Source organism: Theobroma cacao, chromosome 10 (genome assembly GCF_053813885.1).
Source record: "Theobroma cacao isolate CCN51 chromosome 10, ASM5381388v1, whole genome shotgun sequence".
NCBI classification, from domain to species: Eukaryota; Viridiplantae; Streptophyta; class Magnoliopsida; order Malvales; family Malvaceae; genus Theobroma; species Theobroma cacao.
The window spans coordinates 27,655,556-27,678,912 of record NC_142648.1 but is presented as its reverse complement, the minus strand read 5'-3'; the positions used below and the strand labels follow the sequence as shown (position 1 = coordinate 27,678,912).

At 33.0% G+C, this 23,357-nt stretch overlaps 2 protein-coding genes across 3 annotated transcripts; both read left to right on the top strand.

Annotated features, from left to right (window-relative positions):
- The first annotated feature begins 4,222 nt into the window (after nt 1-4,222).
- LOC18587367 (Early-responsive to dehydration stress protein (ERD4)) lies at nt 4,223-8,724 on the top strand. Its single transcript, XM_088802602.1, is given in 10 exon segments — nt 4,223-4,551; nt 4,717-4,875; nt 5,108-5,186; nt 5,345-5,557; nt 5,891-6,085; nt 6,923-7,221; nt 7,310-7,589; nt 7,683-7,961; nt 8,044-8,277; nt 8,379-8,724. Coding segments are annotated over 10 exon segments (2,184 nt in total). The 5' UTR covers nt 4,223-4,261; the 3' UTR covers nt 8,535-8,724.
- Nucleotides 8,725-17,326: 8,602 nt separating this feature from the next.
- On the top strand, nt 17,327-23,331 carry LOC18587364 (integrator complex subunit). Of its 2 annotated transcripts, none has more exons than XM_088802452.1 (12): nt 17,327-17,831; nt 17,937-17,986; nt 18,562-18,918; nt 19,029-19,243; nt 19,571-19,894; nt 19,990-20,200; nt 20,688-20,780; nt 20,859-20,950; nt 21,892-22,009; nt 22,172-22,218; nt 22,645-22,696; nt 22,795-23,331. In XM_088802452.1, the coding sequence occupies exons 2-12, from the start codon at nt 17,978-17,980 to the stop codon at nt 23,302-23,304; spliced, it is 2,028 nt and encodes a 675-aa protein (XP_088658578.1). In that variant the 5' UTR covers nt 17,327-17,831; nt 17,937-17,977; the 3' UTR covers nt 23,305-23,331. The 2 variants fall into 2 exon arrangements, with proteins under 2 accessions (XP_088658578.1, XP_088658577.1); XM_088802451.1 differs by having other exon boundaries at nt 17,328-17,831; nt 22,133-22,218.
- Nucleotides 23,332-23,357: the final 26 nt, after the last annotated feature.

Below are 23,357 nucleotides of genomic sequence, written 5' to 3'. Positions count from 1 at the left end.
AGACATGAGCTGCAAAATACTTTTTTATGATTTTCTTTTGACCCCAAGTTGAGGGGCAAACCTACGTCGATACACGTGGTGTCAGATGATAGTATTAAAACATCAAAATTTTTTATTAATTATATTTAAATTTATTAATCAATACATAATCTTTTTACTTAAAAAATAAATTTTGAATTTTTTTAATTTTAAAAAATTATTATTAATTATATTACTTATATTAAAATTTTATATAATTAATAATATTAATAAACTTATTAATTATTATAATTATTTTAATTATAACACTACTTAAAAAAATTCGTAAATTCGTTCGTGATCACAACTTTTCCTGTCTACCCTTTACATTTTCAACAATTTCTTGTACTACTCTTACCGTCTAATAACTTTCTTTTTGGTGGAATCTCCCATATTTCTTGATTTGACTTAGGATTGTATATATTTTCCTTGTGGAAAGCTAGAGGTAGGAGCCTCAATGTAATGAGAAAATTTATTAGTAGTATTCTATATTTCAAAAGAGTTGATTCTGAAAAATATGGAAGAAAAAAGAAAGTCATGAAATATTGAACTTTATATTATAAGTTCACATTAAGAAGTTGGGAAGGAAATTAAAAACCTATTAACTTTGACAATTAGCATAACATTGTTCTTTTGAGTCAAAGAATGTGTAAATTGGTCTGAACTCGAATATGAAACCATAGAAATAATGGTACAGTGTGAACAAATTATATAAATTTTAATATTTTTTTGTTCGGATTATTCAGATACAGAATCTTAGGTTAATGTTATTAAGAAGATTGCTTTTCAACAAAGAAAAAGGAAAATTTCCTCTTTGGCACCCACCAAAGATTTTCTTAATTTGGCCCTCTTCCTAAAATTTATACATATATTATAAAATTGATATCCCTTTTAGTTTTAATCTTCATTAGATTTTTTTTTTTGAAAGGCAACTTCATTAGATATTTAATTTTTTTATCTAGTTAAGCATTATTATACATAATTATTTACTTCATTAAATTGAGAATTTTCTTCTCAATCAATGAAATAAATATATTCAGGGGTGGAGCATCCCTTTGTTATGGGGCCATGGCCCTCCCAAAATTTTTAAAATTTTCAATATATCATAAATTTTTTTCTTGACTCCTTCAAAATAATTTTTTTATTAAATAATTAATATAAATAAAAAATAATACATTGACCTTACAAGTCCCATTCAATTTCACTCAAATTTTTAAATTTTAAAATTTTTTTCTAACTCTTTAAGTTTCTCCGCACCTCTTTGTTTTTCTTTGTTTCTTCTTTTTTGTCTTTTCATTGTGAAATTACAAAGAGATAAAGTCTTTTTTTAATTTTTTTATTTATATTATTATTTATATTTATTTTTTTATTTCAATTTTATTCTATTTGCTCACAAGTTTTAAGTTTTTATAAATTGTTTTTTCAAATTTGTACGAACCATTAATCATATTCTTTTTTTTTATGTAGGTTCTATATTCTTTTTTCTGTTATGTGGATTTTATTTCAATGATTTTAGTTTTTAAAAATTAAAAAATTATTATGTAGTTTTCAAATATAAATTCCAACGTTACATTATTGGTTATTACTTAAAATTTCATGAAAATATCTTTTTTTATTAATCCTAATTATATAAGAAGAAATTACATTGAGTATATCTTTTTAATGTGCTTTACGTTTTATATTTTATTGAAATGAGAGTATCTTGAGTATTTAATATTTAAACAACTCTGATTATATAAGAGAAAATTATTAATTTTGTATATTGTATTTAACTATTTATATTTTATACATTATAGTTTACTATTTAGCATTTTAAGTTAAATAGAATAAAATAAGAATATTGGATTTTTTTCAATTAGGGAAGGAAGATTCGAACCCAGCTCTTTAGGTAGGAAGATCGTGCACCAACCACTGAGTCAAATGTTCGGGTGCAATAAGAATATTAGATATTGACTGCATTAATTTTTTAATTATTTATATTGAAAAAGATAAAACTCCGACACAAAATAAATGATGAGTTTCTTATAGATAATTTAGTTGTCTATATTAATAAAGACATTGCCATCGTTGAACAAAATTTTCTTAGAGAACTATCATAAGTCTTTTTCTTTTTGCTTCTTTTGATTTACATGTTATAAAAAATTATTATCTATTATAAACTTTTCCAATAAAAGTTGGCTAACTCCATCGCTGAATATATTAATGTCAATTATGGTATGCTAACTATTTTTTTTTCCATTGTTAACAAACGGTAAAATCTAATTGAATTAAAAAAAATGCACATGAACTGATTTATAATTGAACTTGATCCAATCCAAATTGATTGAAAAAAAACAGTCAAAGACCTGAATTCAAAAAAATTGGCATGTGATCCAAACTCGAAACAATTCAAACTCCACTCAAACTTGACATGATTTCAAACTCGAGATGATTCAAATTCGAAATGATCTAAATCGGAAATGATCCAAAATTGAAAAGAATCCAAAATAACCCGAAATCAACCTGCCTAAACTGCACAATTGACACCTCTACCAACTAATAGTGTACTTATTGTTTCTTTCTTTTTCTTCATTTATTTTCTATAGCCCTTGAAATTTCTTTTAAATGTACACAATCATATGGTCTTTTTAAATTATTAGTTAGACTTTGATTTTTCTCTTGATGTGGAGATTTTAATTTTATATCTAATATGAAGTATACCGCTTGAAATTTAAAGAATATTATACATTATAATGTAATTACATCATTATTATTTTTCAATTTATTAATATTCTCATATGCTACTTCTACTTGTACATTAATTATATATATAAATGCATATATTGGCCCACTCCCTCAAGTGAAATGTCCGACTTTGTCCTTGAAGTGACCTTCCTACACCTTTACAATGAACTGTAAACAGAAGCAAATAATAACTATTAATTATGATAATGACTTGGTATTGTTTGTTTCCATCTGCCTTTATTCTTATTGGACATTACCAAGAAAAGAAGATATTAACAATTAATTTGTACAAATTGAAGATATATATTGGTGTTAATTAAATATTTTATTGGAGTGTATGCAAATTAGATATAGACATAAATAATAGTTATATCTTCCAACTTCCATTGATAAAGATAGAAAATAAAGCAAACAAAAAGAAAAAAGAGAAGAATTTTTCAGACTTGTTCATCTGTATGAGTCAGCTTTTGACTTGTTCATCATGGGTTTATTTTGTAGAGGGGGAAGGGATGGCCAGGTGGGGTACAAACCGATAGAAAAGAGTTAGAAGGACGATGAATGGTTAAAAGGTAATTATAAAAATAATTATATTATATATATATATATCAAATTTTATATTTATAATAATAATAAATTAAAAATTGAGAGATGACGGTCATCATCACCTGTCATTCACTTAATTCTGTCTCCTTAAACATCTCTTCGAATCCGAAAAAAGAATAATCAAAAGATAAAAGTTACAAAAAAAAAAAAAAGATTAACCTAGTTATCTAAATTTCATCCTTACAAATATGCTTTGGCTGAATTTCAAATGCCCAAGTTTAGAACATGAACATGATCATCATGTACTTTACGTAACACAGTCAAGAATGAATCTTAATTTGATCCAACATTAATTCTTGTACAATAATACAAAGAGTTGCCTTCTTGTAAGACCTGTTATGAAGTAAAGAAGACGAATTCATCATAGAACTGTTGGATAGGCTATGTTGAATTACAGTTACAATATACCAATTCCATCTGCCTAGTTCTGCAAACCCTTTTAACACTTGACACTGCAAAACAAGATAAATAAATCAGATCAGGAGCTGCAAAAGGAGAGAGAAACAATAGTATGAGTTTTGATTCATCAAGATAGGTAAATTTGCATGTTTTTACGCTTTCTAAATGCATCAATGAAGACTTTGATCCATAGTTTAAACCACACAGGACAATTTTTAATGTCAGTAACACTTTCTTTTACACATCAATCCTCCATCTTCAACAAAAAGAACAAGGACAACAATCAAAGTAGGATATGACTTTACAAGGTTGTCAGTTGGACCGGACCTTTTGATGGGGGGTTTTTCTATCACAGGTGTCATACATTTGGCGAAGCTTTCATGCAAAAACATCCAGGAAAATCTACGTCCTCCCTGTACGCAACACTGCCACGTACCACACCAAAGCCAACAAAGCAACACCTCCTCCTCCTTCTGCCTTTGCTTCCTTCTCTCATCTGATCTCTCTTTCTTCGAACATGAATCCTCGGGGCCTTTTGGCTTCAGCAGGCATTAACATAGGGCTAGCCTTGGTGGTTCTGATTCTCTTCTCCATCTTGAAGAAACAGCCATCAAACGCTCCCATATACTACCCTCGTCCTCTTTCGAAACGACATCCCATCACCATCCTTCCTCCTGATCCTTTCTCTCCATCTCGTTTCCTTCCTTCCTTTTCTTGGATCCTTCGAGCCTTTCGTGTCACTGAAGATGAAATCCTTGAAACCAGTGGGCTTGATGCTCTCGTTGTTATAAGACTCTTCAAGTTCGGGTCAGTGTAGTATTGCTATATACAAATCAATCTCTCCATTTTTGTCTCTCTCTATTATTATTATTATTATTATTATTATTATTATTATTATTTAGTTCATTTAATTTGAATTCTTAATTAAGGAACTATGGGTTCCTTAGACTTTCCCTTTCTTTCCTTCTTCAGGATCAATTTCTTTGCTGTTTGCTCTCTCATTGGATTGTTGATACTCCTACCAATTAATTATGGTGGACAGAACGATCCATCTACAAGTTATCATTCCATGGATTCTTGCTCAATATCAAACATCGAAAGAGGTTCTAACATGTAGGACTTCCACACTTGGCATGTAAGACTATGTATGTTCTTTTCGTTTCTTGATTTTCCGTCAGTGGGCAATTGCTGTCCATAAAGATTCTACAAAGTTTTCATAACCAACAAAAATGGCAGTCTTCATTTCAGTAAATGAACTTAAACAAACATTGAATGGTAATAAAGACACAAGTATATACTTAGATTCAAAGTGCAGGCCTTGTTTCAATCTGTTCATTCACACCATTATAATCACAGAGTTTAGCTTCTTGTTTTACAGGCTTTGGGTGCATGTTATATGCATGTGGTTTATATCTTTCTATGGATTATACCTCTTATATAAGGTCAGCTGGCTTGCACTTATACCTTCCCATTATACTCAAGAAATTTTAACTTGTGATAGTTTGTTTTCTTATGCACAGACTTATAATGGCAGATTATTTGTACTTTAACATTCAGAAGTGTTGACAAAACAGGTGACTTCCTACATTTCCCTTTCCAGGAATATTCTGAGATTTTGGTCAAAAGGATTCAAAAATTGCAGAACCTGAGGGATCGTCCTGATCAGTTTACGATTCTAGTTCGACAGATTCCATTCTGCACAGAGCACAAGGCTCGTGGATGTTGTGTTGATCACTTCTTTTCTAAACATCATCCTTACAGTTATCATTCTTACCAAATGTTATATGATGGGAAAGACATTGAAGTTCTGTTGGTAAGTGTCAAACAGTCTTGAATCGAATACCTCTTTGCAGTTTTTCTGTTTCCTCCTGTTGTTCATGGATGAAGTTTTGTGTTTCTTCAAAATGAAGCAGTTTCTTAGGAGTACTTTGCCTTACATGTCATCAAAGTGTACTAAAGGTGTAGGTTGTTTGAATTTTTAACAGTCAAATTCTTGTATAATTGTAGTGTACCATGCTTTGGAAGTTGCTTTTTTCTTTCAAGGATCATCCAAAATATTTATAGTTATCGTTGCTACAGAAGAGATATTCTCAACTCTGGTTGTCATTCCCTTTTAACAGAAATCTTACAAATGAATTGCATGTAGAACCAGGCAAAACATGTACAGAGAAAGATACAGGACTTGAGAAAGAAATGCACTGTCAAGAAACATATTGGAGAAATGTTGCTCTTGGATGAATGTCGAGATGAATCTATGAAAGCTGCCCTGCTTGAGGAAAAGCTTCAGGAACTCTGTCATAAGATTCGTCAATTACAGAGTGAAGACATGCTCAAAGAAAGGGTAATCTCTTGACAGCAATAATACATACATTCGATTCTGGGATTGCAATTGAAATTCATAGTAGCAATTAGTTCACATTCACATTTATACCACTTTAAAGCAGTTAATTCCTTTTTCATTTTAATATATTCATCTAGAATTCGAGTGCCTATCCTTTTTACCTGAAATAAATTCAAGAATCTCATCTGTATATCTTATTTGGATATAGTGTTCACACCTTGAAGCATCTAGAATGCTTACTAAACATAACAAACCAAGCTAGTTCTCGCAATTGTGATCCCTCCTATGCCTGGTCTAAAAGGTGCAAGGTTCAACACTAATGGACTCTTGGCCTCATGGTTATACTTTTACTTTTATGCGTAGCTAGAAACCATGGTGCTTTAATCATAAGAAACTTTTAAATCTCTGCCACCAGTGCTTAGTATACTCTTTGCTTGTTAAGAAACTAGATGAATCCTGATCATTTCTTTTTTGAATACATGTGCTTTCTGAATGGCTTGTATGAATGATTGCAAGGTTTCTGTTGAATGAATTTGAAAGGTGGGGAAATTTTTGCTTTTCTTACTGTTGTTGATAGCCAAAAGGCTGTTTCCAAGTGATAACAGCTTGAGGTATGAGCTGGTTAGTTTGTTTTGGAGATCTGTCACCTTGATAGTGCTCAGCTGGAACATCATGAGCCATCTCCGACATCTTCATCATGTAAAGAGGAAGATCCTTTTGGCTAGTCCCAATTCCATGGAAAGAAATGTATGAATAAGTACTTGAGGAGCAAAAAGATTTTAGCTGGAAGTCTTACATATACTACACTACTCCTGAGTTCCTTCATGCTTTCTGTAGGAATTGCCTGTTGCCTTTGTCACATTCAAATCCCGTTGGGGAGCTGCATTGGCTGCACAAACTCAGCAGCACACAAATCCACTTCTATGGATCACTGGAACAGCTCCAGAACCGAGTGATGTCTCATGGAGGAATCTAGCAACTCAGTATAAATTTTTGCCACTTCACAAAATTGGAGTCATTCTTGCAGCATCACTTCTTACAGTTTTCTTCGCAGTCCCAGTCACAGCTGTTCAAGGGATAGCTAAATTTGAGAAACTCAAGAAATGGTTTCCTCCAGCCATGGCTATACAATTGATGTAAGAACTCTTGTTCTTTTGCTGATCCGTTCAGGCATTATAATATACTTATTACATTGCTTCACCTGACATATTTGTTGTACCATAGACCGGGATTATCCTCTGTGGTGACAGGGTACCTTCCCAGTGCTATCCTCAAAGGATTCATATACATTGTTCCATTTGCAATGCTTGCCATGGCTAAAGTAGGTGGCTCTATCTCAACAAGCAAAGAGGAGATCAAAGCTTGCAACATGGTTTTCTATTTTCTAGTGGGAAATGTTTTCTTCTTGAGCTTGATATCAGGGTCCCTACTTGATGAAATTGGAGAATCTTTTAGTCATCCTAGGAATTTGCCCAGTCATCTTGCGAGTCTTGTCTCTTCGCAAGTAAGCTTGCTTTGTCTTCGTCTGTAATTTTAGCATATTATGCTCACTTTTCTTTTTGGTTCATGATTTTAACAACGGATTCACATGTTCCAGGCAGATTTCTTTATGACATACATCTTGACAGACGGGCTCTCAGGATTTTCTTTGGAGGTTCTTCAGCCTGGCTTACTCTTGTGGGATCTTATAAAGTCACACACCTACTGCCGAGGAAAAGAGAAAGACCTATATCTTTACTCACTGCAATACTTTAGAATCATCCCCACAGTCTCCCTGTCCATCCTGATTGGTATAGTGTATGCAGTTATTGCTCCATTGTTGCTTCCATGTCTTCTTGTCTACTTCTACATAGGCTATGCTGTGTACATCAATCAGGTAACTTTCTCACCTTTACCATATATATTGACCTGGTTTTCCATTTGGGAACTGAGTGAACAGTCTGACTACATTTTTGCAGATTCAGGATGTGTACAACACTGTTTATGACACATTTGGTCAGTTTTGGCCATTCATTCATCATTATATATTCGTCGCAATCATTCTTATGCAAGTCACTATGATCGGTCTCTTTGGACTCAAGTTGAAACCAGCTGCTTCTATATCCACCATCCCCCTTGTATTGCTGACCATAATGTTCAATGAGTACTGCAAGATCCGCTTTCTTCCTACATTTCAAGGGTACCCTATTCAGGTCTGTTTTGATTCTTTAAATATCTCATAAATCATACCAACAGGAGTTAATACTCACAAGATCTTAGCTCAATACTATAATTATATGATTTTCATGGACAGAATGCTGTGGAAAATGATGAACTCGATCAAAAAGGAGGTCAGATGGAAGCTAGCTATGGGAAAGCAGTTGGAGCCTATCGCCAACCTTGTCTGCGTCCAGTGAGCTTTACACAATCAGAGCGCAACTTGGCACAGCCATTGATTACTTCACTCTGATTTTGCTCAAGATTCTTTGCTCTTCCTTGTATGTTTCCCCTCCCGCAACCTACTGATCTTGCATGTAAAAGTTGAAGAAAAAACAGTCAATGCCTTCTGTACGAAGGAAGCCTGCAATCTTTCAACTATGGATTGTGATCCAAGTTATCTCCCAGCTTAAGTTAATAGATATTCATTTCTTCTGCTGCCATTTGAAGTCTGCAAATTCTCTCCTGCTGTGAGATTCAGGTCTTAACCATTTCTTTGATGTCCTTCTAACAAGCTTTTCATCTCTAGTAACAGAAAAGAATGAACCCCAAGAGACTGGGGTACCTGCATCATATCATGAAATTTGTTATGATATATGTTTTCTATCGAAATAAACAATGAAAGTTAATTAGCCTTGCTACACATTTGGACCAAACTAACCTTTGTTTTATCTCAATTATGGGATTTTGGTCTTACTTTAAATAGATACTTGACAGCAGCGTTAAATTGTTACAATTACATTTAATTGTGATATTTTTTATGACGTAACATGTTAACTTAGTACAATTTTATTCTCTTTTATTATGAGACACGTGTTAAGGTTAAGAAAACTGTTTTTAATAAAAAAAATACTTAAAATTAATTTTTTTATATTTTTTTAAAATATTAATTATTATTTAATAAAAAAATTAATTTTTTTAACGCTACTATTAGTAAATGTCACATAACGAAAAAATTAATCTATCTTAATTTGTTTGGCCATCACTAAAATGTTATGTCTAAATTGTTATTATTATTGATTGTTCATACATCGATTTCATATGTCGACTTTTAATAAAAGTATATAAATTTGAAAGTATATAGATTAAAGTTGTAAAATAAGATAGTAAAAGACGAAATTCAGACTTCAACTGTCAAATTATGAGGCTTTTCAAAAAAAAAAAAGAAAAAGCTGTCAAATTATGTGCAGTTTCAAAGAAAAGCCATTGTGCATGACTCAACCACTATTACATACCTCTCATATGATTTTAAAATCATAATGTTCTATATATATTATAACAATCAAGTAACTATCAACATTTACATACAAATTTGTTGTGCAAGTATTTTTATTATTTTTTTCAGCCTTCGATAATTAAGGAGATATGTGTATATTTTCGTAAAACTACTGATACAATGCTAATAAGATATTGGAGAAAATTTAAATTTTGTAAATAATGAAAAATACAAAGAGGGCTTTAGAGAATATTTTCGATGTAAAATATGCTAGACATGTTAGCTAGCTATAAACATTTTCTTCATTTTGCTTATTTTTCTTGATAAAAGATTTTTTACATTCATTATTTCTTTTTCTAAGAACTTATCAATTTTTTTACTGGTTTTTGCATGATCTCATTTATGACTTGTCATAAGAGAATCATGCAAGAATAACATAATAACTCCAAAACTATGTGATTTTTTATGGCTGCCAAACCTCTTCTACATGATTTCGGGGCAAACATTTTAATCACTTGAGCATAATGAGTTTTTTTTCGAAAGTATTGTAAAGTGTTGGTGTAATTGGATTAGATGGTAGCTGAATTTTTATGAAAGGTTTCAATTTTAATTTGATGAAAATGTAGTGTTGAATTTTCATGTTTAGTTCAATGGAAATGTAGGTAAGGATATCAAGCCGAACAAAATCTTTATATGTTGTAATTCCAAAATACTCATTGTAGTTTCGAATAGGTGATATAAATAATTGTATAATATAGAATATTTTAAAAAATTTTGATTGGACATTAAATTTAAATGAGAGAAGAAAAAACATGCGTAAAAAGATGGAGTGTAAAATTTACTACTACATTATTATATAATGATGTTGGTTACTTGGTGTTAAAAAAAATATTATGATACATACTGAAATTGATATAAAGTTTTTGTTTTTAATATTTATATTTAATTGTATATAATTTAATGATATCGTTAATATTCGTGGTTCAAAAAATATATTAATATTTTTTACATTAATATTCATGTTGTCAAATTCTTTCAATGATAATAACATAATTGTGAAATAAGAGCATCATTTAAATTTATAATATTGAAAACAAAATTATTTACATTAAAAAAATTATGCAGTTATCAATAACAAAGATCATAATCTATATCATATTTTATTTATATTTATTTAAATTATTATGTATGAGTTGAATTTGTAACATACTATAGAACAAATATAGGTTTTAAAATCATTTTTACAATATTTATATGTTAATAATTAACATTAATAGAATATTTTTAATCTTTTACATTAATCATAGAATAATTAACATAGTTATCTTATAAAATACTTAATATTCTATGTGTATATATGCATATATGTTGAACTCTAGCATAACGTAACATGTTAACTTACATTTTTTTTTATCTACGGGGACACACATTAGGATTAAAAAAATTTTATTTTTAATAAAAAAATACTTAAAAATTATTTTTTATATATATATTTTTTAAAATATTAATTATTACTTAATAAAAATAAAAGAATGATATTTTTATACTGCTATGTATAACGTGATCAAAAGATTAATTCTCCTCAACATGTTTGGTCATTCATTTAAAATGTCATGTCAATTAAATTGTTAACATTATTATCAATTATTTATAAATAAACTTTTAATAAATATAAAAAAATTAAAGTCATAAAATGAAATAAAATGAAATAGTGAAGGATCAAATTCAGACTTCAATGTAAAATTCTGTGAAGTTTAAAGGAAAAGCCATTGTGCATGACTCAACCACTATCACATACCTCTCACATGATTTAGCATCATAATGTTCTATATATATTATAACAATTGACTAACTATCAACATTTGCATACAAATTTCTGGTATTTTATTATTTTTTTCAACATTTGATAGTTGAGGAGATATTCATATAAATATTTTGATAATACTGATACAGTAAGATATTGGAGAAAATTTAAATTTAAAAAAATACGAATTGAGTTTTAAAACATATTTTTCAGGACAAATATCTTATACATGTTTGCTGCCTCTAAACATTTTCTTCATCTTTTTATTTTTGAAATTTCAGGTTTTCATGTTTTTCTTTTTCTTTCCAATTTTTTTACTAATTTTTGCACGATCTCTTTTGTGGCTTCTCTTAAGAAAATCATATAAATATAGTAAAATTTGTGATTTTTTATAATTATCAAAACTTTTTAAATGGTTTCTCATCTTATTTAACTGATAAGTAACAATGTAATTGAAGAATACGATAGTTCAATTTTTACAAAAATTTTCAATTTGAGTTGGATGGAAGTGTAATTAATCTTTATAGAAAAAGCAATTGACAGGATAAGACAACAACTATTTTTTGAATATAATGTTAGCCTGTGAGTGAAAAAGTTGAATAAAGACATATTAAAGTCAAGTATCATTCATTAAAGGAGGCTATCAAAGATAGTGAGATTGATCTTCAGTATTGCCATACTGATGAGCAACTAGTTGATATCTTTACAAAGAATCTGAGCAGAGAAAGGTTTGAGTACTTGAGAGCACTTCTGGGAGATTTCTAGATCAAAGATTATGGGGGAGTGTTGAAAGAGTAATCTTTTTCTCTAGTAGCTAAGTAGCTGGGTAGCTGATATGTGGCTGGAGTCAACGGTACTTGAAGTTTAAAAAAGATTCTAGCAGATGTCAAAACAGTGTAGTTTGTGTTTTAATTGTTGTTAGTGTTAAGTGCTTGAAACGTACTATAGGGAGTCGTTTTGGTGAGGAGTCTATTATATGTTTCAAGATTCTGCTTTAGTTACCGTTGAATCTTTCTCAAGAATCGATGCTAGTTCATTTTCTTGTTAGATTTTTGATCCTATTTTCTAGTATTTTGTTCACTGAGGCTAGATCTAAGCTCGATTAATCTTTGATTTGAAAATCCTTGTATAAATGCTGGAAAGGACTTTGAAACTGTGAGAAGAAATTTCATTTTTCCCAAAAACTTATTCTGCTGTGCTCTTCTTCTCCAAATATTTCTTTCTTAATTTTTCCTCTAAGATTTTATACTGAAAATTCAATATTATATCAGAGCGTTTTTTTTTAAGAATCTGTAAGATAAAACTTTTTCTCCTGAAAGTGTTAGATCTTTGATTTTTCTTCAATCGATGGCTACTGCAAGTTTTTCCACTTCAACTCTTCCAGTGTTTACTGGCTCAAATTATCAAATTTGGGCAGTAAAGATGAGGGCCTATCTGAAAGCCTTTGATCTGTGGGAAATCGTTGAATTAGGTGAGGCTCCAATTCAGAGGCATGCAAATCCAACCTTGGTGCAAACCAAACAGCATAGTGAGGAGGTAGCTAAGAGGTATAAAGCTCTATCATGCCTTCAATCTGCTGTTTCAGATTCTATTTTTGCTAGAATAATTAATTTTGATGATTCAAAGTCTGTTTGGGATACATTAAAAGAGGAGTTTTAAGGGAATGATAGGACTAGAATGATTCAGGTCCTAAATCTGTCTAGAGAATTTGAGCTACTTAAGATGAAGGAGAATGAAAGTATTCTTGAGTACTCAGATAGAGTGTTGAAGGTGGTTAATGAATTAAGATTGTTGGGGGAAGAGGTTACAAAAAGAAGAGTGGTGAATAAATTCTTGATTAGTCTTTCAAAGAGATTTAAAGCTAAGATATATTTTCTGGAAGATTCAAGAGATCTGACTAAGATTTTTGTGATTGAGTTGATAAATGCTTTGCCAGTTCAAGAACAGAGAAAAGCTTTGAGAAATGAGAATGTTGTTGAAAATGCTCTTGTAGCTAAGACTAAAAACTTAAAGGTGAAAGCTGGTAGTTCAAAGAAGAATGAAAATAAAGGGACTAAGATTGGTAATGATAAGCAGAAGAAACATGGAGATAAGTTTGATCCTTGTCCCTACTGTAAGAAAAGAAATCATACCAGCAAGTATTGTTGGTACCGTCCTAATGTGAAATGCAGAGCTTGTCAGCAATTAGGACATGTAGAAAAGGTTTGTAAAGCCAAAAAGTCTAATGCTGAAGGTCAGGTTACTATAGCTGAAAAGACTAAGGAAGTAGAAGAGCTGCTGTTTGTTGCTAATTTAGCTGGAGAGTCAGCTAACAATGATGTATGGTTGTTGGATAGTGCCTGCTCTCATCATATGACTAGCAATAAGAGTCTGTTTACTGATCTGGATACTAGCTTTAGAGTTAGGGTTAAAATTGAAAATGGTGAATTGTTGGTGTTTGCTAGTGTTGGTATTATAGTAATTGAAACTATGGCAGGTATAAGGCATATAGCCAATGTGAGATATGCACCATATGCAGATCAAAACTTGCTTAGTGTTGGACAGCTAGCAGAGTGTAACTATGCTTTACTATTCAAAGATAGGTTCTGCACAATGTTTGACTCAGCTGGTTGTGAGATATTGAATGCAGAAATGAAAAACAATTGTTATCCTTTGAATTTAAAGGATGCTGAACACTTTGCTATGTATATTAAGCAGGATTTGTCTGATGTTTGGCACAAACGTATGGGGCATGTGAACTTTAGTTCACTGATAAAAATGTCTTCAGAAGTGATGGTTGACGGTCTGCTTGTAATAGTTAAACCAGACATGCTGTGCAAAGTTTGTCAGTATGGTAAACAATGCAGAAAGTATTTTCCAAAGGGGAAGAGTTGGAAGGCTAAAAAGAAGCTTGAGTTGGTTCATTTAGATGTGTGTGGTCTTATGAAAACCTTGTCATTGAACAATAGTAGATTATATATTCTGTTTATTGATGATTAGTCAAGGTATTGTTGGATTTTTTTCATGAAGCAGAAGTTTGAAGCCTTAATGCACTTCTCCAAGTTTAAGGCAATAGTTGAAAACCAAGCTAAGATGAAGATCAAAACTTTAAGGAGTGATAATGGATTTGAATTCACTGTTGTTGATTTTGAAGCATTTTTGGCTCAGTTTGGAGTTGAGCATTAGTTGACAGTTACATATTCTCCACAACAAAATGGCACGTCAGAGAGGAAGAATAGAATAGTGGTTGAGATGGCAAGGTGTTTACTATTTCAGAACAATCTACCAAGGGTATTTTGGGCAGAAGCAGTTAACACTGCAAATTATCTGCTCAATATAACTTATACCAGGGTGTTGAACTTCAAAACTCCTTATGAAATGTGGTTTGCATGTAAACCATTTGTAGCTCATCTGAAAACCTTTGGTTGTGTTTGTTATGCAAAGGTACCAGATGAAAAGAGATCAAAATTGGATGCAAAATCAGTTTTAGATGTGTTTATTGGTTACAGTGAAAGATCCAAAGGCTATAGGTTGTACAATGTTGAAACAAATAAGGTTTTCATCAGTAGAGATGTTGTGTTTGATGAAAGATACAATTAGAATTGGGAAGTTTCAGCTGTAGAAAGGTTTGATAAGGTCATTACTAGTAATGAAGATCAGTATGAAGCTGAGAGTGATAGTTTTTTTTATATAGAAGATGAAAAGAATGCTGTCAGGGGTATCAGTACTTTGCAAGATATCTATAACAGATGCAACTTAGCTGTGAGTAAACCATCAAGTTTTGTTGAGGCAAATGTTGATCCAAATTGGAAGAAAGCTATGAATTCAGAAATGAAGATGATAGAGAAGAACAATACCTGGGTTCTTGTTAATAGACCAGATAACCAGCATGTTATTGGGCTTAAGTGGATTTTTAAAACTAAGCTGAATTCAGACGGGTTAGTTAATAAGTATAAAGCAAGATTGGTAGTAAAAGGTTATGCACAGGTGTATGGAGTGGATTACAATGAGACATTTTCACCTGTGGCTCGACATGATACAATCAGAATGCTTGCAACCTTGGTAGCTAGGGAGGGATGGAGAATTTATCATCTAGATGTCAAGTCTGCATTCTTGAATGGAGTCCTAACAGAAGACATTTATGTTGAGCAACCAGAAGGTTATGTGGAGAAGGGATCAGAGGATAAGGTTTGTAAGCTTGCTAAAGCTCTGTATGGCCTTAAGCTGGCACGGAGGGCTTGGTATGAAAGGATGGATGAACATTTCAAGAAACAAGGTTTTCAAAGGAGTGTTAGTGAGTCAACCTTGTATGTGAAAAGTAGTGAAGGATTTGTGTTACTTATTGTGGCACTTTATGTGGATGATCTTCTAATAACTGGTCCTGATAACCATCACCTTGCAGAATTCAAGTCTTAAATGATGTGTGAGTTTGAAATGATTGACTTAGGTTTAATGAGTTATTTTTTAGGGATGGAAGTTGTACAAGCCAAGGATCATGTGTCTCTGCATCAAACAAAGTATGCAAAGGATTTGCTTAAAAGGTTTCAGATGAGTTTTTGCAAGTCAGTAGGCACTTCTCTGTCATTTGGTGCTAAGTTTAGCAAAGAAGATGGTTGTGCAAAAGCTAATGGTCAGATCTACAGGAGCATTATAGGTTCATTACTTTACCTATTAGTTACTCGGCCTGACATAATGTTTGCTACCTGTTTGCTGTCTAGATTTATGCAAGACCCTTCTGTTTTCCATTTTACTTGGGTAAAAAGAATCTTGAGGTATATTTAAGGTACTTTGAACTTTGGCCTGGTGTACAAGAAGAAAGAAAGCAGTCAGTTGATAGGGTATTGTGACAACGATTGGGCTGGTTCTGTAAATGACTCAAAAAGCACAAGTGGGTTTTGTTTTTCTTTTGGGAGTGCTGTTTTCACTTGGAATTCAAAGAAGCAGGAGGTTGTTGCACAATCTTCTACTGAAGCAGAATATATTGCTTGTGCAGCTGCTCTAATCAAGCCATTTGGCTGAGGAAGATAATGGATGATTTGGGGTTTAAGCAAACTATAGAGACAGTGACTTGTGTTGGCAATCTGTCTATAGTGGCTATTGCAAGGAATCCTATTCAACATGGAAGGACCAAGCATATTAAAGTCAAGTATCATTCATTAAGGGAGGTTGTCAAAGATAGTGAGATTGATCTTCAGTATTGCCATACTAATGAGCCATTAGTTGATATCTTTACAAAGAATCTGAGCAGAGAAAGGTTTGAGTATTTGAGAGCACTTTTGTGAATTTTCTAGATCAAAGATTATGGGGGAGTGTTGAAAGAGTAATATTTTTCTCTAGTAGCTGAGTAGTTGGGTAGCTGATATGTGGCTGGAGTCAACGGTACTTGAAGTTTAAAAAGGATTCTTGCAGATGTCAAAATGGTGTAGTTTGTGTTTTAATTGTTGTTAGTGTTAAGTGCTTGAAACGTACTATAGGGAGTCGTTTTGGTGAGGTAACAAGAAAATGACCTCTATGCAAAGTTTAACAGCAATCATCAGAAACCAACGACCATTCTGAGTCTTTTAATGCTTTCCAGTGATTAGAACTTTATGGTGAACTTTGCACGAAAAAGTTATTAGGCTTTTAGGTTGAAAATCCATGAGAATTTCATAATTATTTGAACCTTTTTTGGCAACAAGACTTGCTCAAACTTCCAAAATTAGTTATGTAATTCCGATAATAAGACTATACTGAAAGGGATTGTCGTAACGGTCGAGTGTACCCATCAGTTAAAAAAATTAATTCAATTATTAATAACAAAGATCATACTTTATATTTATATTTATATTTATTTAAATTATTATGGATTAGCATTTGAATTTGTAACATAATATATAACAAATACAATAGGTTTTAAAATCATTTTCACAACATTTATATATTAATAATTAACATTAGTTGAGTTTTTTTTAACATTAATCATATTGTTGATAAAAAATTCTCGAAACTTCGTCGTTTAAGAGTTTCGATTTAAACCTAAAACCTAAATTTTCTTCTTCCTTTTTTCTCTCTCCTCTCTTCTCACCCTAGCCGCCAGTTTTCGCTCATCTCCTTCCGCCGGTCGTAGGGGTCACTCCTTTGTCGGATCCCGGATCCGGCCCTTGCCGCCCTGATCCACCGGTTCCTTTTTCTTCCTTTTTCTCTTCCCCTTGTTTCTCCATCCTTTCTTTTCTCTCTTCTCCTTTGCCAGGCCTGTGCGGCGGTGGTCCTCCCCTTCCGCGGCCTCGCCTGCTCCTCTACCTTCTCCCTCCGGTGACTCACGTGGCAGCGGGAGAGTGGGCTTTGCACAGTACCAATCTCGATCGCACGTAATTGATATGGGCCTTGGCTTGACCACAGACATCAGCCCAACAATTTCAAAATCCCATTTCCCCTTTTCATGTCTCTATAACTACCAGAAACGGTACCTACGAACCCTCCCTCCACAAAAAATTGAAAGCTTTAGCCACGCCTCTCCCTTTGGCCTCTACTTTTCTTCCTCCGGCGGCTCCTCCTCCCCCTCCGCCGATCAAGTTAATAATGAAGAAAATAAAATTAAACGAAAACAATTAAAAGATAAAAAATTTTCAATCCAAGGCATCCAAGTTAACTTTTTTCAATGTGATTTTGTTTTGCAGGTGAAGTTTTGCTTAGCTTTCTCACCATTTCCTGTCTCTCAATGAAGTTTGTAAGTCTCTCTCTTCTTACTACAAATTGGTTTCAATATGGAAGGACCAATTTCTTTTAAAGGATTACAGTCTTATTCATGGATGATGTAAATAAGGAAGTCAATGAGAAGTTATTAGAATTCCACTTGATTGTTGCTCTTGTTAGGTGTGTGTAGCAAATGGTGAAAAATATAAGATAAAATCATAATTAATTAACAATGAACAAATAATTACTGTACTTTAACACAAATTCTGTAAAAATTTTCCTATGTAAAAGTGAAATTATGGGTTTTGTTCTCTAACAAAAAAAATACATTTTTTTAATTTATAGTTCTTTAAAAATATTATTTAGTTTTGTATTCAAAGGCACTTCTTGTTTCCTTTTGGAAGCAACAAAGCAAGTAGGGAAAGTAACAATCAAATGGTTTAAAGTTAACATCTTTAGTTAAATGGATGTGTGATGAGTCTGTAAGTTTGCTTAGTGGAGTTTTTAAACTTCATTATTGGGTGTCTAAGACAGTGATTTTATACAATATATTTGTGTGTATGTTGAACTCTGATATAGGGGAATTCATTGAGTTTGTGCTTTTTGCAGACATGCCTTCGTAAAGGTGGTGGTTTCCATTTCCCAGCATGTCATATGCTCAATGTATCTGGGTTTAGGATCTTACTTGATTGCCCCTTGGACCTTTCATCTCTTGCTTTTTTTTCTCCTGTTCCAGTGGCTCATGAGGCCCATAAGTCTTTGGATACTGACTCGGTTATTAGGAAAAAGCAGAAGATGGAAAAGGCTCTTGATGCAAATGATTTAGTACATGCAGAGCCTTGGTATAAAACTGTAAAAAGTTTGCACCTATGGGATGCTTCCTTTATTGACGTTGTTTTGATCTCAAGTCCTATGGGCATGCTTGGCTTGCCGTATCTTACTCGGACCAAGGACTTTTCTGCAAAGGTAATTAGAGTTTGGAAAATGTTCCATTTTAAAACAAGAATATTATGTGTTGATATTTGTTAGCCTTAGCTGAAAGTTGATTTCTATGCTCTGCTTTTAATTCTGGTCAGATATATGTGACTGAAGCAACTGCAAGAATAGGACAGCTTTTGATGGAGGATCTTGTTTCAATGCACATGGAATTCAGGCAATTTTATGGACCAGAGGATTCTTGTTTCCCTCAATGGTTGAGGTGGGAAGAACTTGAAGTTCTTCAATCTGAAATGAAGAAAATAGCTTTAGGCAAAGATTGTGAGGAGCTGGGAGCTTGGATGCCTTTGTACAGGTGATTATCATTCCTAGATCATATGTTTGTATTTATCCATAGATTAATTTGGTGCAGCTTTTGATTGCATGGCTTGTACATGTATTATGTAATTCTCTAGGCATTGTTTTTGAATGGTGATGGTAGAATAGAGACGCTCTTCATAACAAATATGGTTTGCAAATTCGTAACTGAATCTGCTTTTAGAATTCTATGTAATCCATTATTGTTGTGTTATCACCAACCAAGTTTTCATCTATGAAACGCATTTTGTATCCAGATTATTTCTTTACAGCTTATTGAATGTAAAAGTTGATGTATAAGAAATTAATGGAGGGTCCTTTTCAGTGCAGATGATGTGAAGGATTGCATGAGGAAGGTTCAAACGCTAAAATATGCTGAAGAAGCTTGCTACAATGGAACTTTGATTATAAAAGCATTCAGCTCTGGTTTGGAAATTGGGACCTGCAATTGGACAATAAATGGTCCAAAGAGAAATATAGCTTATATTACGAACTCTATTTTTGTTTCTACACATGCGGCAGATTTTGATTTCGTTGGTCTTCGAGGGAATGATTTGATAATATATTCAGATTTCTTCTCCCTTGGTGCTGCAGAAAATATGGAGAATGATAATACTTACTTTGATCCAGTTGCTTCGTTAAATTTCAGGTAATTTTGCCTTTAGGTAATGATATATTAAGTTAGTCTTTGCTGGGGTGCCTTTTTTTTTGATAGAACTGAAATTCTATGTCTCATGATTGTAGCGATGATGTCAACAATTTGGAAGAGATGTCTGCATCCTTGCTGAAGGATGATGAAAGTACGGAGGAAATGGAGAAACTAGCTTTTATATGTACCTGTGCCCTTGATTCTGTTAGAGGAGGTGGATCAGTTCTTATTCCTATTGATCGGCTTGGAATCATTCTGGGCCTTTTGGAGCAAATGTCAGTTTTGTTGGAGTCTTCATCTGCAAAGGTATTGCATTTTTCATTTTTTCTTTCTTTTGGGTTTGTGTGTGTAGCGACTCATTTTGACGCACACATCCGAAGCTTATACTCAAAAGGAACACAAGAGCTTGCAGGTATGAGACAGAGAGAGAGGGAATTGTTGTTTCACAGCTGGAGTTCTTGTTTGTAGAAATTGTTGTTTCTTCATCATAGTGAATTTCTACTAACTAAAACTGAAGTTCCTACTCATCTATATATTTGATGGAACTGGGGTCTTCACACCTCTTTGATCATCACAGGGTGAGGCAGGCCTTGGCTTTGTCCAGACTTTAAGACCCAAGGCTTGTACGTGGGTGGGCATTTTAGATTTAATTCTATTCTTATGCCATGACCTTATAGCTCAAGTTTTTTGGTTGGGCAGTTCTTAAATAGGAGAAAAACTGAATATATTTCACTTGTATGCTTGCATTGGTTCATGCTTCTTTGCCAACAGTCATATGCTCTATATAGTGCAGGTTCCCATGTACATTATATCTTCTGTAGCAGAAGAATTATTGGCATTTACCAATATAATACCAGAGTGGCTCTGCAAGCAGCGGCAAGAGAAGGTATATCTTCAGCAGTCACTTATTGTCTTGTATATATAAAGGACCTTTTTTTTATCTCTCTTTTTGTTGGTTTGACAGCTTTTTTCTGGTGAACCATTGTTTGAACATGCCAAGCTCATAAAAGAGAGGAACATTCATGTGTTTCCTGCAGTTCATTCACCTGAATTATTGTAAGATATGCCCTTTTATTTCTTTTTCTATTTCCTGCTGATAGTTACCCTTGTAAATGAAAAATGTTAACTGTGACATGCTCTTGCCTTTCAAAAAAAAAGAAAATTGTGACATGCTCTTTTCTGTTCATATTCCGTGGGTCCTTGAAAATATTTTATTTGATATAATATTAATTTTTTATTTTTCACTACCTAATTTTTTATTGAGCACTTTTTTTTTAGTTGTTCCATCAACGAATTGTCCTTGTTCTCGTTACAGATCTTCAATTAAACAGAATTTAAACTTTTCTTGATAGGCAGAAAGAAAAAAAGGATGAGAATTTGTAATTGGATAGGTACCTACTTTTTAAAATATGTATAAGTTAAGTGATTTTAAGTAGAGAGATCTTTGTGGTGGTGGAGAGTAACTTGGCACTTGGCCTATTTAGCATGCTAAAATGCTTTTGAAGTTCATATGGTAGAAGAAAATTTGCCAAATTGCTCCATGTTGGTGTGAGGATTAACTCAGCACGAGCTTAGTATATTACTTAGCTTACTATGATATTTTATTAGTGATATGGTGGAACAATTTTACCCAAAGTGCTATGGCTTAAAAGTTTACGTTCCTTGTCACCAATAAAAAAAATTTAAATTAAAGGTTCGTGTTTTTTGTCACCACATTCCTGAGTTGTGATAATTTTTAGTCTTAATATGATGAGGGTTATTGATTACTTACCAAGATGCTTGGTGCCACTTGTCAATGCCTCTTTTCCTGCCCACTATGGGTTCTAGTAACATCAATTACATGTCATTCTGAAAGAAAGATGTATTAGGGAAGTAAGGTGTAACTTTTTGATAAAGCATTAAAATGGTTTAGAACTTAGTAATCAGTTTGGTATAATTACGGACTTGTTAATCATGTATCATATAATAACTACAAGAAGCTAACATTGAGTACATAGAACCAATTGGCAGGAACCTTGTATCATATTCTCTCCTCACTGGAGTTTGCGGCTCGGTCCAGTTGTTCATTTGCTTCGGCATTGGTGCTCAGATCCAAACTCTTTACTTGTCCTTGAGGTGCTTCTTTGCATCTATATGCTTTATCAAAGCATCTTCATTATTTGTTATGGCTACTAAATTGAATATGATTTAATTATGAATGCTTTTGAGCAATGGAATAAATTTATGTGCATTTTGTAGAGTGGTGTTGATGCTGACATAGCTCTCTTGCCTTTCAAGCCAATGGCAATGAAGGTTCTTCAGTGTTCATTTCTGTCTGGAATGAGGTAAGTTTTGACTCTCTCGCTCTCCCTCTCAAGCACATACACACACAAATAGCTTGCAGAAAGAACTTTAAGCCAGAGGAAAACCTTTTAAAACATCTGTCTTGCATGCAGGTGATTTAGAATTCTTCAACTGTATGCAAGATTGTCTAAACTGTCTTGGAGTTTACAATATTTCAAGTTGAAAATGACTGAAGCATGAAGTCCAGTCTTTATTTAGATTGCTGAATAAAAAATTTATCAGTACCTTTTTCTTTTTTGCTTTTGGCAAGAATGAAGTTTTTATTCAATATCAGTTAGGATGATCTTTTAAGCAAATTCCTCTGGCTTGCCCTGATGACATGGAATTTATGTGTTATTAATACTGCTTCTTCAGATTGTTCTCGGGGTTTAGCTACTGTTGCATTTACGTCTCCCTGTTTCTTGCAGGTTGCAGAAAGTTCAACCCTTACTAAAGACATTGCAGCCAAAATTAGTTCTGGTGATCTATTCTACTTCTACTGAAGTTTGTTTCCTCCATGTGTTGTATAAAATATTATTTATCTAACAGCACTTCATGCTCTTTCCTGCTTAAGACAGTTTCCCAAGGATTTGAGGTGCAAGATCCAAATTTCAGAAGCAAACACGATTTTTCTCTACTCTGAAAATGAAACATTACGTATACCAAGCTCAAAGAATAGCACAGAAATAGAGATTGCAACAGATTTGGCTTCCAAGTTCCACTGGAAAACATTGAAGCAGGAAACAATCACGAGGCTGGAGGGAGAGCTTTTCATGGATTATGGCAAACATCGGCTACTTTCTGGGTCCCATCCAGCAGACTCCAAGCAACAAAGACCATTAGTACACTGGGGTTCACCAGATTCGAAAGGGCTTCTGACTGAGCTGTCAAAGATAGGTATTAACGGAACCATAAAACAAGTCAGGGATGATACTGAATCTGAAAGTGCTGCGGGTGTTGTAGAAATCCATGAGCCCAAGAAAGCCGTGATCCATGTGGGAGAAACTGGTACTGTTATCATTTCTGCCGACGAGAATTTAGCCTCCCATATTGTCAAAGCTATAGATATTGTTTTGGATGGCATTTAAAACTGAAATACAAGCTTCTTTCTCTTATATCATTTATTCATCCATTTAGAAAC

Excerpts from the sequence above, each read along its gene's own strand:
- LOC18587364 (XM_088802451.1), top strand. Across the intron at positions 20,201-20,687 it reads TGGAGTCTTCATCTGCAAAG|GTTCCCATGTACATTATATC; the intron begins GTATTGCATTTT and ends TATATAGTGCAG. Across the intron at positions 20,781-20,858 it reads GCAAGCAGCGGCAAGAGAAG|CTTTTTTCTGGTGAACCATT; the intron begins GTATATCTTCAG and ends TTGGTTTGACAG.